Source organism: Orycteropus afer, unplaced genomic scaffold (assembly GCF_000298275.1).
Source record: "Orycteropus afer afer isolate SDZICR_OR568_19922 unplaced genomic scaffold, OryAfe1.0 scaffold00297, whole genome shotgun sequence".
Classification (NCBI taxonomy): Eukaryota; Metazoa; Chordata; class Mammalia; order Tubulidentata; family Orycteropodidae; genus Orycteropus; species Orycteropus afer.
In genome coordinates, this window is record NW_006921884.1 from 4,312,441 (window position 1) to 4,328,853 (window position 16,413).

At 39.3% G+C, this 16,413-nt stretch overlaps 1 protein-coding gene across 1 annotated transcript in view; it reads left to right on the forward strand.

The window, feature by feature from the left end:
• Positions 1-16,413, forward strand: part of FHIP1A (FHF complex subunit HOOK interacting protein 1A) — a gene marked incomplete at its 3' end in the record, with an annotated part of 156,505 nt that overhangs the window by 88,794 nt on the left and 51,298 nt on the right. Inside the window, exon 5 of the mRNA XM_007951552.2 lies at positions 10,713-10,880. Within this exon, the coding sequence (XP_007949743.1) occupies positions 10,713-10,880 (168 nt within the window). The remainder of the gene's footprint in view (positions 1-10,712; positions 10,881-16,413) is intronic.

Consider the following 16,413-nt stretch of genomic DNA (forward strand, 5'->3'; position numbering starts at 1 on the left):
ATTGTGGTAAACTGTGGTCAATGACATGAGACAAAGTATATGTGAACTGCTGTATGGAAAGTGAATTTGCTCTGTAAATCTTCACCCAAATAAAAATAAATAAATTAAAAAAAAAAGAAAGGCCTTGACTTAGCTTAGAAAAGAGGAGGCTGAGGGGTTTAATTAGAATTGCAGGGAAGTAAGTTGAGTTTTTGGGGATAGCATTTCTTTATCACCACTTCTTATGTGAGGACAAGGTAAGGCACAATTTAAATTATAGCAGATGGAATCTCCCTGGACATTAGAAATGATTTCTGATTCAAAAGATTGTGAGCTCCCGACTGAGCTATGTTTCCACAAAAAGCTGTGTAATCCCTGTCTGGGGCCTATAGAAGAAGGATGTAGTAGATGTTTGTGTCTTGGATGCCCAGCATCAAGCCTCTTTTTCTCTGTTATGAATTCTGGGGACGCAGAACCTACCTTCCACCTTGAAACCTGAAGAGGCCATAGACTCGCTTTCCTAGCCTCTCTTGCATCCATTGTATGGCCACTGAACTAGGTTTGACCAGTAAGTTATACCTGGGAGCCAGGGACACAAAGCAGTGACAATGGCAGCACATTCAGGTGATAGGACTAAAACCAAATGAGGCTGTGATGTTAGAGGTGGCCTCTAGAACCCAGTGGGGACAGTCATACCTGTCCAAGCTGTGCCCTCCCCAGACAAATCCTGTGGCGGACTTTAGGCCGTGATCCTAGAAACTGTCAGCTTCCCCTCATTCCTATCCGTTTTCTAAGCCTACTTGCTCAGTTTTATTTACTTATTTATTTATTGTGATTTGGGTGAAGATTTACAGAGCAAATTCACTTTCTATACAGCAGTTTACATATACTTTGTCTCGTGTCATTGACCACAGTTTATCACAATGCAACAGCTCCTCTCCCACATCCTCCCCAAAGTTACCATTTCCAAGTGTCCATCCCTCCATACTCTCCTGCCCCCTGAGCTGTCTCCCTCTCCAGGGCGTGTGTCTACTTGAGGTAAATGTTTAACTCACATGCCTGTACTTTGTTTGGCTGGAAACCACAGGTGTGGCTTCAATTCCAGACCTGAAGGGCAGCTAGGGGCCATAGTCTCAGTGGTTCCACCAGGCTCTATTGGACCAGCAAACCTGGTCCCAACCATTTTAACTTGCTCAGTTTTTTGATGTTTTTTTTGTTTTGTTTTGCTTAGGTCATCTAGAATCAGTTCTCATAAGATTGTATGGATACAAAGAACTGAAACATAATATGTTTAGGATAGGCTTTAATCACACAGTAGGTGCTCAGTAACTGGAAAATACTACTGTTTTTGTCTTGCTCTATTTATATTACAGTAAAACCAGTGAAAGTCAGAATGTACGTAGGGCAGAAACTTTTCATAGAAGGAAAACTCAAATATTTTCCATTAATAGAGAGCAATAGCAAAGTGGTAAGACTGCATCCTGTCAAGGCAGAAAACTTATGAGACCTGGAAAAAAAAAGGCAATTCCTTCGAGTTCTGGCTCTCACAGGTTTCACTGTATTATTTTTGTACTTGCAACTAAGAAATCTGAATAAAAAAGAAAGACTCTGAAATGACTGAAAAACAAGAAAAGGGAAGGATCAAATTATCTTTTAAATACTTTTTAGTTCTTTGCTTCTAAGCAAAAGTATTTTTGAATTTTCCTGTTAATCCTGGCTTCAGAGCTATGCTATGAAATAACTGTCTTCTGTGATGTTAGGGGGTATTTCAATAGCTAAACTCTATTGGATGAAGTCCAAATACAATGCATCATATATTGAATTACACTCAGGTAAATTATATTAAGGGAGCTCTGGTGGCGTAGTGCCTAAGGCATTTGACTGCTAACCAGAAGGCAGGTGGTTCAAACCCACCAGCCACACTCCTTATTATAATGAAATTATAGCATGCAAATATGTACACATTGGATAGAAAGGGAGTTTTAAAAATAGCTATTTGCTGAATCCTCCAAGTAGAAAGAGGTTTATGATAGGCAGAGGAAAATAATTTTGATGTTCTAAGGGCTGTGACCCTTCAGCTTGGCCTGTCCCAGTTGCAGTGTGAGCCCATTGGACATAGGGTCATTCCTATTGGTGATGGCAGCTTTATTTCTGGTCTTAAATAGTTTGGGCAATCTACTTCCGTAGTGATACTGCCCCAGAAACCCAAGGAGGGGTCACTATGAGTCAAGGCCGACTAAATGGCACATAACAACAACAAATACTGGTCAGCAGGTTGTGAAGGATTAGAACAAGGTTCAAAGTGGCTACCATTGGCAGTTAAACCAAGCAAACTAAACACACTGCCGTCAAGAGGGATCCGACTCATAGCGACCCCTCCTTGGGTTTCCAAGGCAGTATTACTACGGAAGTAGATTGCCGAACCTTGGCAGTTACAGAAGAAAAATGTTTTAGGGTGTTGCAGTGTCGTTCCCCCCCCCCCCCCCCAACTCTACCATCTTTGAACACACTTAGCGCTGTCTTAGCCCATCTCCTATGACCACCTCCTGACTCTACAAAATGCCCAGAAGGAAAAGTGGCTCATTTCCTATAGGGGCTATTGTACCCTTTCCCCAAAACCCTCAAAATATGTGCCAAAAGGTACATTTTGTTCTTTTACCACCACCACCACCTCCTCCACCTCATTCCTGGTCCTTCCTTGCCCTAATTTGTCTTAGTTTAAGGTTGATGCCCCAAATGAGAAAATCATAGCCACCTTCTATGTGTAAAAATGTGTGCATATTTGTTTTGGTTACCTAGTGCCACTCTGACAAGAATATACCACAAATGGGATGGCCTTAACAAACAGGAATTTATTCTCTTACACTTTGGAGGCTTTAAGTCCAAGTTCAAAGTGCCTGGCTTTAGGGGCTGGGTGAAAGCCCCTCAACCCTGGGGTTCAGCTGTGCCTCCTGCTCCCAGCCCACTAGAGGTTTCTCTTTACTCAGACAACTGCTGGCTGCTGAGACTGACAAGCCCAAGGTTGACAAGTAAAAAGGCACAGTCCTGATGTTACCAAACCACATGGCAGGCTATTAATTTAAGTCCATTGAAAGTCCGAAGGTCGGCAGAGCATGGCAGGCTGCGGAACAATGATACGGCTACATGCAGGGTTCAAGTGTGCCATAAGCTAGAGACCATTCCCAAAGCTGTTTGTTATATATGGGAAGCAGACCACATCCCTAAAGCAGCTACTCATCTGCTTGTGATAGGTCCCACGATGGAGTTGATTGCCAGTTGCAATCACCACCAGCTTCCCAGCCACTCAACAGGCCCAGCCAAGTTGACACACAAACATAACCACCACAGTATTATCTCTAATCCTATCAATACTTTCAAAGATAATGAATTATCTCCATTTTATACAGGAGGAAACAGGCTTAGAGAGTAAGTAACACAATCAAGTCATACAGCTAATAAATGTCAGAGATCTGAACTCCAGGCTGTGCAGCTCCAAAGTCTGTGCTTTTTCTGAAAACCACTCTCCCTTATCTTCCGCCCTTGATCTTCCTTGGAGCCTCATTTTTTCTTAGTGCTGGCAACCTTACATTTTGCAAGGCTAATATTACTCTAACTCCTGGTATGGACCTCATCATATAGGTTCAGGTCTTAATGAGAATATCCCAGTGCTTTTGGCTTTCCCTGACAAAGCAAACCACTTAACTATGTCTCATTCATCTTTTGATCCCCAGCACCAGTGCAGAGTTTCACTTATGCTTAACAAATTGTTTGTTGAATAGTGTAATTCCTGATAGATTCTCATTGCCAGGAAGTTCAGAGAAAGTTAGAAATTCCAAAAGATGCAGCATCCATAACAGTTGATACTATTCATGACAGCTTAGCCTACATACTGAAAACAAAGTGGGAAAAGTAGTAAAGTAAGTCAACCAAATCCCAAATAATAGAGGTATATCTTGGGAGAGGGGTAGTCAATAAGAACTGTTTTTGTGTATCAGGGCTTCTAACTGGTTCATTTCAGTTCGACCTCCTGCTGAGAATTTCTGTTTCCACCCTAGATATGCTGAATCAGGATCTACATTTTAACAGATTCCCATGTGATTCTTATGTCCACATAAGAAACTTATGTATACGTGAGAATCTACAAGAATCACCTGAGGATCTTGTTAAAATGTAGATTCTGATTCAGTGTATGGGGTGGAAATGAAAATTCTCAGCAGAGGATTGAGCTGGAATGAATTGATTCAAAGTGCTGGTTTGTTTACACACCTCGAATGTGAACTGGTTGCAGGGCATTGAGAGTATGTTCCAGGCCTTCAGGTACCACCAGTGTCCATATAGTATGGTAGCACTGCCTCCCAGAGTGTGTCTCAGGTGTTGGCTGCCATTCTCCCCCACTTTCTGTTAGGTAGATGGAGAGATGTTTCCCCATGTAGGACCTAGGAAGACCCTGAAAAGTTACTTGTTCACTCTTTGTCTCTTCCTTCAGAAGGTACAATTCATTATATTTAGTTATAAAATTCATTACAGATACATTAAAGAACATTTGGAAAAGAAGGACAAAAACTAATTTTTATTTTTAACATCTTTTCCCCAAAATATGTTGCTGAGGTCCTCACTGTAGTCAACACATATTTTGGGAATAAATACCCAAACTTACTGACTTTGGCTGTCACCTCCATTTACCTCCCCAGCCTCCCACTGGCGGTAGTGTCAGTGAAGTGTGTGGCCTGGAGGGCGAGGACCAGAAGGGAGGCATGAGGGGAGTCACAGCACAGGAGCCTGAAACATACACTGCAGACTATTTTCAGATCTTAAATAATTGAACATTTTCTATTCTGAATTTTTGGCTGAAACAGTAGGACTGCTCGCTGAGAACCAGGTGTCTGTCTTCCCTCTGCACTTGAATGTTCTTCTTTGCACTTGTGTCCTTTGAGGAACAGTTATGGCTGGGAAGCACCCATCCACTGCTGTCTTTGGCTGCACTTGGTTGGACAAGCCTCCTGACTAACCATTAGTTGCTTCTCTTGCAGTAGTAGTGGGACAGACTTTTAACCTGGGTTTCCTGTAAAGACTCTTTGATCCCTGTTTCATGTACTCTAGCCCCATCATTCTTCTTCCCTGTTGTACTGTCAGTGGGCTAGTTCACCTGTATCTCACCATTTCCTAACTCTCCAGCTAGAGCTGGTGGGACAGAGGGCTCACAGATGACCCAGATGAATGAGTGGTTAACTAGTTTTCCCCTCCGATATCAATGATAAAGCCAAGGAAGGGTTGTTATTTTTAACTTGGAGCGAGTGTAATAGTCACCTGACCCTACTGCCTGCCACCTGCCTGAGTGACAGAAGGTAGGATCCATCTGTTTGTTCCAGTGTGACTAGATCACAAAAAAACAATTAGCAGGTAGGAAAATTTATTTTTTAGGACACACATAAACCTGCCATTACAGGGAGGATTCTGGTGCTAATTTAGATGCAAATGGAATTGCCCAACTAGAGCTGATTGCAGAGAGGTCACAATGTCTGTATGCTCAATTTCACTCCTACGCCATGCATTAAGTTAATGTGCTGCTACAGTTGTGGGCATGATAGCTGGGCTGGGTTCTAGCCTTCATTTTTAATGGAGTTTGACTTTATAGAAGTGAAATGTGACACATGATGTCATCTCCCCCCTTCCCACCCACCTCCTTTAGAAAGAAAACAGACTGTCTACTTTGTGCATTTCTGAGAAGTTTAAAATTTTAATAAAAATTTAAAATGTACTTTTGGAGCTCAGAGGATAAGATAAGGAAGTAGATTGACTGTAAATTCAGTTGACATCCTCTTCAGAGAACTAAACTCAAATTCTTCCAGGCCAAACCATATGAAGTTTTAGCCTGGAGTATAGGGAACTGGGGAAGAGAATTGTTGGGTGAAAGGATGGCAGAAAATATTGCAAATTAAGATAAAAGTGCTAGTGTAGTGTTTTTTCAGCGTTTTTGACTGCAACTTGTAGAAATTTATTTTGCACATTTATGTATAGGCATATTTATACTGATTGAGTATATAGCAAAGCATATACATGTATATTACCTTATATATATAATCTGAACAAAATATGTATACAAAAGTTTCACAAAGTAATACTTTCCCTTAGTACATACAGTATACTTTTGTTATTTTCTGTTTAACTCTAGTTTAAATTATTAGTGAACCGATACTTTGATTTCATTGCCTGCCAGTGAGTCTCAAAGTATGGTTTGAAAAACGTCAGTTTAAGGGAATTGGTGAAGGGTACTTGGCAAAGGATGGAAAAAGTGGGTAAAGAAAGAGACTTATTTCAAAGAATGGGCTAAACTGGACTTGAGAGCAGAATAATTCCATCACTGAGTCAGGGCTCCATTCTAGAACTTAGTCTCAGAAATAGCACCTAATACCTAGTAGATATATTCTTTATAGTCATGGTTGTACTTAATATTGTCAAGGATAATTATTTGTTTATGGGAACTGAATTTTTCTTAAGCTATTTCAGCCATTGTAGTCTGTCAGTCCTTAGTAAGAAATAACATTGGTAAACTTTAGTATATTTTGTATGATAAAGCAGTAAGGTAGAACCTCATTTACTATTTCTACTAGTCTCTCTTTGGAAATTTGTAGGAACCTGCAATTCTTCATGTTAAAAAAAAACAAAAAAAACACCTCACTGTCATTGAGTCAATTCTGACTCATAGTGACCCCTTTTAAGTTTCCAAGGCTATAGATCTTTACAGAAGCAGACTGCTTCATTTTTTTCTGCAGAGTAGCTGATGGGTTTGAGCCACCAACCTTTGGGTTATCAGTCCAATGGCTTAACCACTGCACCACCAGAGTTCCTTGCAGTACTTTATAGACCAAGGTAAATAAATATTGATAGTCATCTATAAGGCAAAAAGTTTTACTTAAATTAACAGCTAATTATCATGATTTCATAACTGCCCATTAACAGAATGCTACCTTCTTATTTTGCAAATACTTCTTTAGGGCATTAGGTGAAGTTTCAGTTTTACATTCTGCACAGTAGAACTTCTTTTCTCTGGGGTTTATCATTAGCTTTGAAGTGATCACACTTAGGCTTTGGTCTTATGTGTGTTAAGAAGGTTGCCTATTTGAGGGGATCAGAGGAAGTTTCAGAAAAGTAAGATAATGGGACAGGAAAAGATTTTCTGAGATAAAATGCTTCTAACCAGCCACTCCTCAGAAGGAAGGTTGGGCATTCCTACTTCCGTAGTGATACTGCCTCGGAAACCCAAGGAGGGGTCGCTATGAGTTGGGGCCAACTCAATGGCAAATAACAACAACAACAACAACAAGAGTTATGAGGATATGGTGGAGGGAAAAATGGAAAGAGAAAGGAACCAAATTTTCCTGGTTTGGGTATTGGTTTGATCATGGCCTCAATTTATGGAGTTTGCAACTAGATGCTTAATAGAATTAGGTTTTTAATATTTATAGCATGTTATGTAAATGCTGCCCCTCCAAGTGCTTTCTTAAATCCTCTTAGCTTTATAAATGACAGCTTTGATTTCTAAAAAGAAATAAAATCTTTTCATTTATCCAGCCTAAGAGTAATAAACAATTGATGCTTAATGCCCTCCTCTCATGTCAGCCCCTAAAGCCTGAGACTTATAAAGAGTTTATTGCTGCGCTTTTGAGCTTATTAAGGTCATGTGTAACTTAAGGGGGAAAGGCTGATGCTGCATTATTGGTGCAAAGGCAGCCCTTGGAATTCTGCATGACACATCAGCTCAGCAGTGCTCAATAGGGAAGCTGAAAATACTGTTTTACAGAAACTACACACATGGCCCATTTAGAATGATTAATACTACTTTTTTCCCAGTGATCATGATTGTTAGGGAATTAGACTTTGCCTGAGTCACTGTGGATCATGGTTCTGCTAAACAACCCCGAGATGCAGCCATGGAATGTGTATGAGCTAACGGAGCTACTTGTTTAGGAGTGTTGTGAGTCATTTCCCCTTTAGCTATATTTGGTGACATCAGTTATTTTTAGGTCTTTATTTAAAATAATATTAATAGTAAAAATGTCCCCACTCTCTGGATCCTTCAAAACACATGTAGAAGACAGATAAGAATGAAAAGTTAAGCTCACCTCTGGCAAATGTAAATCACTAGGTCCTTGGGGGTGTCATTCATTCAGGAAGCATTTATTCAGTACCTTCTGAATGTTAGACTCTGTTCACTGCACTAGGTAAAAAAAAAAAAAAAAAGGAGCTCTGAAGACTGTTCACTGTACTAGGGTAGTAAAGAAAAAGAGACACCTTGTGTCACATGACAGTGTTAACAAGAGCCATGAGTATGGGACTTGAGAACACCAGAAACACAAGGATGGAAGCAGTTTTTTTCAGAGGCAGGGACAGTCTGTGAGAAGCACTCCTCTCAAGGTAATCTGCTTGCCAGGTGGTTGATGCTTACCTGTTCCCTTTGCTCTATTTGGGTCACAGAGAGCCCTTTAAAGTTGGTCTGATGAGAGTGTGTGTTGAATGTTTGAAGGCTCAATGCATGGGCCCCTGAGCAGGAGGGTGAGGGGAAGGCTTTTGCATTATGATACTGTGTTCAGGTCTCTCAGGACATTGATATGTGAGTTTTCAATAGATTCCAGTGCGTATATTCAAACTTTCTATATCAGCATACCTTACTAACAGTAAAGGAAAACAGACACAACTGATTTCATGATATTGTATCCACCTGGACTCATCTATCCAAAATATAGCTGAGAACCAAGAAATGTATTTATTTAAGCAGTCAAAACAGGTATCACCAAACCTGTATACACAGATGTGTCCACCAAGGGCCTATCTACACTTAGATGGCAAATTTGAAAGTCTGACTTCTCAGCCCATCTGTGGATTTTGAAAGCAGAAAATTATATGAGGAAGAGGAATGTAGTATTAAAGGAATGGCCTAGTAACAGACAGTAAAGTGACAGTTAACACCGTTAAAGGCAGGGAGAAAGATGAAATAACAAGAAGAGAAGAAGATAAAATCACTCAAAAAAGTATTGCCATGTGTTTCAAATAGTGTCAAGTGCATTGGACTCATGGTGGGGAGATTTCTAAGATTTCTGGGGTGTGGTGCTGAAATCTGAGATTTTGAACTGTTTCCCTAGTGATTTTCATGCACCTGAATTAGGGTGTTTCTATACTACAGACAGCTGTGGTGGTGCAGTGATTAAGCACTTAGCTGATAACCAAAAGGTCAGTGGTTCAAACCTACCAACCGCTATGTGGGAGAAAGTTGAGTCAGCCTGCTTCTGTAAAGATATACAACCTTGGAAACCCTATGGCAAAGTTCTACTCTGCCCTATATGGTCGCTATGAGTTGGAATCGACTTGATGGCAGTGAGTTTAGTTTTTTGGTGTATTATAGACAGTAGGGCAATTGATAACCCTGATGATGAACCCTAATTATTAAGTGATGTTATATTTTGTTTTTAGGAGGACAAAGAGTATGTTAGCTCTTAAAATACTTCTAATCAAAATGTTTAAAGTTAACATTTTCATGCGTAGAAGGATAAATTCTCAGTTCTCTGAAAAACTTGACTCAACAGATTATGTTCCCTGAAAGATTAGCATTTTACTGCATGGGAAAATCATACCAGGTAGAAGGTATTAATTTGTATTGTAGGAAAGTCACAGTTACTCTATAAGCAGTAAGTTCCTGCTGCTGTTGCTAGTTGCTGGGGAGTCGATTCCCACTTACAGCGACCTCAGGAGTGCAGAGTAGGACTGCTCCCTAGAATTTTTAAGGCTGTGACCTTTCAGAAGCAGAGCACCAGGCCTGTCTTTGAAGTGCCTCTAGTTGGGTTCAAACCACCAACATTTCAGCTGGTCATTGAGTATTTAACCATGAGCATCACCAAGAGATTCCTGGTAAGCTCTTATTAAGAAAAGAACAAACCAAACTCACTGCCATCAAGTCGATTCCAACTCATAGTGACCCCATTTGGGTTTCTGAGGTGGTGAGTCTTTATGGAAGTAGATTGTCCAGTCTTCTGGGTAGTGGCTGGTGGGTTTGAACCACCAACCTTCTGGCTAGCAGTCAAATGCCTTAGGCACTATGCCACCAGAGCTCCTTAGTAAGCTCTTACAGCACTTTATAAATAACGCTTTATGTATATTATTCAGTTATAAAAATCTGATTTGCAGTTCTCCAGAAACATGTCTGAACATCTGCAGCATTTGCTGTCTGCACCTCTCATTTGTCATTTATGTTATCATTAGTTTGTTCATTAGATCATATGTATAGCCATTTTCCTGATGGACAGAAAATGTGTTTTGATGTTTCCAGTCCCAGTAAATGTTTATTAAGTGACTAATAATCAACAAGTTATACTGTGCTTTCTAATTAATTCTTCACTGATTATATAAATACTTTCCGTTATCTTTTTATTTTTCCTTTTTTGATTACACACTCAAATCTTTATGGTATTTGGACAGCATTTAATGATCAGAGTTTCTGAAACACTTGGATTGCTTCTTTAAGTGTTTGCTTTTCCCTTACTGCATTAAAGGGCAGAAGCAGCATGAGGTATTGTGGAATGTGAATAGGTTATGGGCTTCAGATGGAGCTCAAAAGTGTATTCTTGTGGCAGGCGTGTTCTTTTCCTGATGGGGTCATGCAGTGAGGCCAGAGTCATTGGGGGTATGTATCAAAGCATCATGAGGATGCTCACCTGTGTTCGTTCTGTCTTTGGTCACAGGTGACTGTGGAGGAAGTCATGACCACAACTGCGTACCTGGATCTTTTCCTACGTAGTGTCTCTGAGCCAGCACTGCTTGAAATCTTCCTACGTTTTATTCTGTTGCACCAGCATGAGAACGTCCACATATTGGACACACTTACGAGCCGAATCAACACTCCATTTCGGGTAAGGAGAGCCCCTAACTGGGAGGGAACTCCAAACTGAGAACAGAGTTCAGGAGAGCTTCTTAGTAGAATGAAATCATGAATATTCTCTCTTCTTGCTTTCCTTTGTTTTTCTCTTGCAGCCATTATCTCTCTTCTATTTTGGAAAAGATGAACTACATAATTTATTTTGCTGTCAGGAGTCCTTCTAGCAGGGACTGCCTTTCATAGGACTGTTTCTCAATTTGTCTGGATTGGCACTTGCTTCTGTAAAACTAGCAGAATATACTTCTGAGGAGGCAAGAAGCAGAGAAACATGAGCTTAAATGCCAACAAAAGCCAGGGAATCAGAATGGATTAAGTCTAGGTTTTAGAGACTATATTTTTTCCATAGGTTTTTTTTTTTATATAATTCATTTTATTGTTGTTCTTGGGAATATACATGGCTCCTTAGTACACTGATTCAACAGTTTCTACATGTGAAATTCAGTGACATGGATTATATTCTCTGAGCTGTGCAACCATTCTCCCCTTCCTTTTCTGAGTTGTTCCTCCCCTATTAACATAAGCTCACTGCCCCCTAACTTTCCTACCTAACTTTAAGGTGGCTGTTATCAATTTTATCCCCTTTAGATAGATCTTAAAAGAGCAAAATGTTCAAGGCAGATATTGCTTAGTAGTTAAGCTAAACTGTTTGTTTGATTTTAAGATGATTTCAGAGGATATTTTTAGTTCAAGATTTAAAGATTATCTCAGGCCAATAGTTTGAGTGGTTTAGCTAGTCTCTATAGCTCCAGAAAGTCTAGAGTCCATGAAAATTTGAAAATTTCTCCTGTATTTCCCCTAACCCTTTTTGATCAGGATTCATCTATAGAATCTTTGATCAAAATGTTCAGTAGTGAGAGCTGGGAACCATCCAATTCTTCTGGTCTCATGGCAAAGGTGGCAGTTGTTCATGGAGGCAGTTAGCCACGCATTCCATTTTCTGCTCCTATTCCTACCTCTGCTTTTTCCTCTCTTGCTCCACAAGACTAGAAACCAATTATTGTGCCTTGGATAGCTGCTTGCAACCTTTTAAGACCCTAGACACTATGCAATGAACTAGGAAGTAGAACAGAAGCACAAAACACATTATTAAGCCAATTAACTGAGATGTCCCATGAAACCATGACCCTACATGTCCAAACCAAGGAACCAAATCCCATGAGACATTTGATTATATGCATAAGTGGCCTCAGAAGTGACTCTTTTTTTTTTTTTTTTTTTGGTTGTTGTTATAAATATATCTATCACACAGTTTTTCCCAGTTGTACACTCTTAAAGGTATACAACTTATTGACAGCAATTACATGGAGGTCTGAGCAGCTGTGAATTTAAGCAGGCATTCTTTAAGTCCCTAGGCAGCAAAACAGTTTGTGCTTGACTGCTAACCTAAAAGTTGGCAGTTCGAACTTACCCAGTGGTTCTCTGGAAGAAAGGGCTGGCAAACTGCTTCCATAAAGATTACAGCCAATTTTGGATATTTAAAGTGACCATGGGTACAGCCATTTTGAATACAAGCAGTGGCCATTTTAGATATTTAAAGTGACCAAGGGTGCAGCCATTTTAGATTTTAAAGTGACAGCATTCTTATTTGGATTCCAGGGACCTAAGAATAGGCTCAGTTTGTAAAGGTCAGCAGGGACATACAAGAGGCTGACAACAGGAAAGGAGACAGGTGGTGAGTGTATAAGTGCTGTCAACTAGTGAATAGAGGAGCACAGCACAGTACCCTGTTTATGTAGATAACATATAAACAAAACAAAGAAAATTAAAATCATGGGCAAGATACATACAGTCACCAATTAAATAAAACACAAAAATGTCACAGTGCCTCAAAGACAACAGAGCATCACAGTCCACACAAAGAAGCAAGATAAAGCAGGAGAAACAAGGGACCAGGATACAGATCCAAAACACATCCCTGAGGAAGACACAGCATTGGAACTCCCTGACGAGGAATTCAAAAGAATTATATTTAGGTATCTTCAACAAATTGAGAGGCAGACCAAGGAAAACACTAACAAAATTGAGGAAAACACAGAGGAAACCCTAGAACAATTTCGAAAGACAATTCAAGAACAAAATGACAACATAAATCAAAAATAAGAAATGATACAAAATCTACACACAGAAATCCAAAAGATTAATACTAAATTTTCAGAAATAGATAAGACATTGAACAGGCAAAAGAGTAGAATTGAATCAATGCAAGACAGAATTAGTGAGATTGAAGATAAATGCCTGCACACTTCTTTGGAAAGGAATCAATCAGAAAAAAAGATCAAAACAAAATGAAGAAAGCCTAAGGTTCATGTGAGATACTATCAAAAGGAATAACCTCTGTGTAATCAGGATTCCAGGAACAGGAAGAGACAAATAAAACCACAGAGAAAATTGTCAAAGATTTGTTGGAAGAGAATTTTCCTGGTATGATGAAAGATGAGAATATATCCATTCAGGAAGTCCAATGAACCCCAAACAGGATAGACCCCAAAAGAAAATCATCAAGATATATCATAATCAAACTCACCAAAACCAAAGACAAAGAAAGAATCATGAAAGCAGCATGGGAAAAACAAAAAGTTACCTACAAGGGGCAACTAATAAGACTAAGCTCGGATTTCTTGTCAGAAACCATGCAGGCCAGAAGACAATGGGATGGTATATATAAAACCCTGAAAGAGAAAAATCTCTAACCAAGAATCTTGTACCCAGCAAAACTTGTCACTCAAATATGATGGTGAAATAAGGAAATTTCCAGATAAGCAGAAATTAAGGGAATTTGTTAAAATCAGACCAAACTTAAAAGAGATGCTAAAGGAAGCCCTTTGGAAAGAAAAGCAACAATAGCCAACAATTGACTATTAACACACATGATGATATAACTCAGAAACCAAAACAGCTATGGAAGTATCCAAAGTAAATAAGCCTACAAGATTATAAACAGGGAACCAGAGACATCAATTGACAAAGGTAGACAGCTACAAACCAAAATGAGGGAAAAAACTGTGTCATTACAGAACTTCTAGATAGCATAGTGCCTAAGGCACTTGACTGCTAACCAGAAGGCTGGCGGTTCAAACCCACCAGCCAATCCTCGGGAGGAGGGTTGGGCAATCCTACTTCCGTGGTGATACTAACTCGGAAACCCAAGGAGGGGTCACTATGTGTCAGGGCCAACTCGATGGCAAATAACAACAACAACAACAACAGATGGTAGGGAAGTCAACAACTAGAAGATAGAATGGACTCTTCCAAACTTGGGAAGAAACTATAAATCACAGGATAACCTCAAAGAAAAATGATAAACCTTCGCATCAAAATAAAAAAGAGGACCAGCACAAATATTTAGCAAATACTAAAACAATAGCAAAGAAGGAAGTGGTAACATGATTCATAAACAAAATGAGCTCAGCATAGAAAATTACATGGAACAAAGAAATTGAAAGCACAAAAAAGCACATAACAAAAATGACAGCAACAAATTCATATTTGCTGATAGTTACATATCTGGCAAGGGACTTATCTCTAAGATTTATATAAAACTCTAATGCCTCAACACCAAAGGAATTAACAATCCAATTGAAAAATGGGGAGAAGACATGAATAGACACTTCACCAAGGAGGCCAGCTAATACATGAAGAGATGCTCACGATCATTGGCCATCTGAGAGATGCAAATCAAAACAACAATGAGATACTGTCTCACCCCAGCACTGATAGCAAGGTTCAGTGAGACAGAAAATAACAAATGCTAGTGAGGATTGGAGAGATTGGGACTCTCATACACTGCTGGTGGGACTGTGAAGTGATACAACCACTGTGGAAAGCAGTATGACGATACCTTAGAAAACTGGAATTGGAGATGTCATTTGACCCAGCAATCCCATTACTGGGTATATATCCTAGAGAGGTGAGAGCCAAGACAGCAACAGATACATGCACACTCATGTTCATCACAGCACTATTTACAATAACAAAAAGATGGAAACAATGTATGTTCCAATCAGCAGAAGAGTGAATGACCAAAGTATGGTGCATACACAAAATGGAATGCTACGCTGCACTAAAGAATAATGTAGAGTCTGCAAAACACCACATAATATGGATGAACTTGGAGGACATTATGCTGAGTGAAATGAGTCAATCACAGGAGGACAAATATGGTATTAGTTTGTTGTTGTGGAGGGTCAAGGAAAGGTTTATATATGGAGGGAAGGTTTCTTTGTTGGTTGCCAGGGATGGGAGGGGAGTGGAGGGAACACTGCAAAAAAAAAAAAAAGCATTGACCCATGTCACTTTAGTTTTGTGTATTTCACTGTACATAAATTTTATTCAATAAAATGTATTTTTTCAAAAAAGAAAGATTACAGCCAAGAAAACCCTATGGAACAATTCTACTCTGTAACACATGGGGTTGCCATGAGTTGGAATTGACTCAATGGTAATGGGTTTTTGGTTTTTTTTCATCCCCTTTAGTTTGGAACTGGGAGCTCTGGTGGTGTAGTGCCTAAGGCATTTGACTGCTCACCAAAAGGCTGGTGGTTCAAACCCACCAGCCACTCCTCAGAAGGATGGTTGGGCAATCTACTTCCACAGTGATACTGCCTCGGTAACCCAAGGAAGGGTCAGACCTGACTCAATGGCAGTGAGTTTGGTGGTTTTGGTTTAGTTTGGAGCTATAATTAACTTTGAAAATCTTCTTATACTATCAGTGCCACACTCTGCACCCCACTCCCCAAAGACTGGCTCTATTGAAATGCAATTACTGTTTCAAAAGCACTATCAGCAGGTGAATGGATAGACCAAATGTGGTAAATACATACAATGAAATATTATTTAGCCATAAAAAGAAATAAAGTTCTGCTATATACTACAATGTGGATAAACCTTGAAAACATTATGCTAAGTTAAAGAAGCCAGGCACAAAAGGATATGATCCTATTTGTATGAAATATCTAGACTAGGCAAATTTTTAGAAACAGAAAGTTGACTAGAGGTTACCAGGGGTAGGAGAGAAGGGAGAGTAGTGGAGAATTATTGCTTATAGATGCAGAGTTTCTGTTTGGGGTGATCAAGTTGTTCTGGAAATAAATAGTGGTGATAGTTGCACAACATTGTAAATGTACCACTGAACTGTACACTTTAAAATGGTTAAAATGATAAATTTCATGTTATGCATATTTTACCACAATTTAAAAAAAATTAAAAATAACTAAAAAGCAAAGGAATAATGGTAATAATTAAATGTATCCTTCAGTCTGTAACATACATAGATGTAATATATATAGCAATAACACAAATGTGGGGGAGAAGAAACAGCTATATGGGAATAACATTTCTGTATTTTGCTGTGATTAGTAAAATTCTGAAGTAATAAGATTCTGATAAGCCTAGAGTGGATCATTAAGAAAATTATATATAGAAAAAAAAAATCATTAAATAGAAAGTATTCACTGGATGTGAAAAAAAATGCAATAAATGAGGAGTAGAGGAACAAAAAAAGACATGAA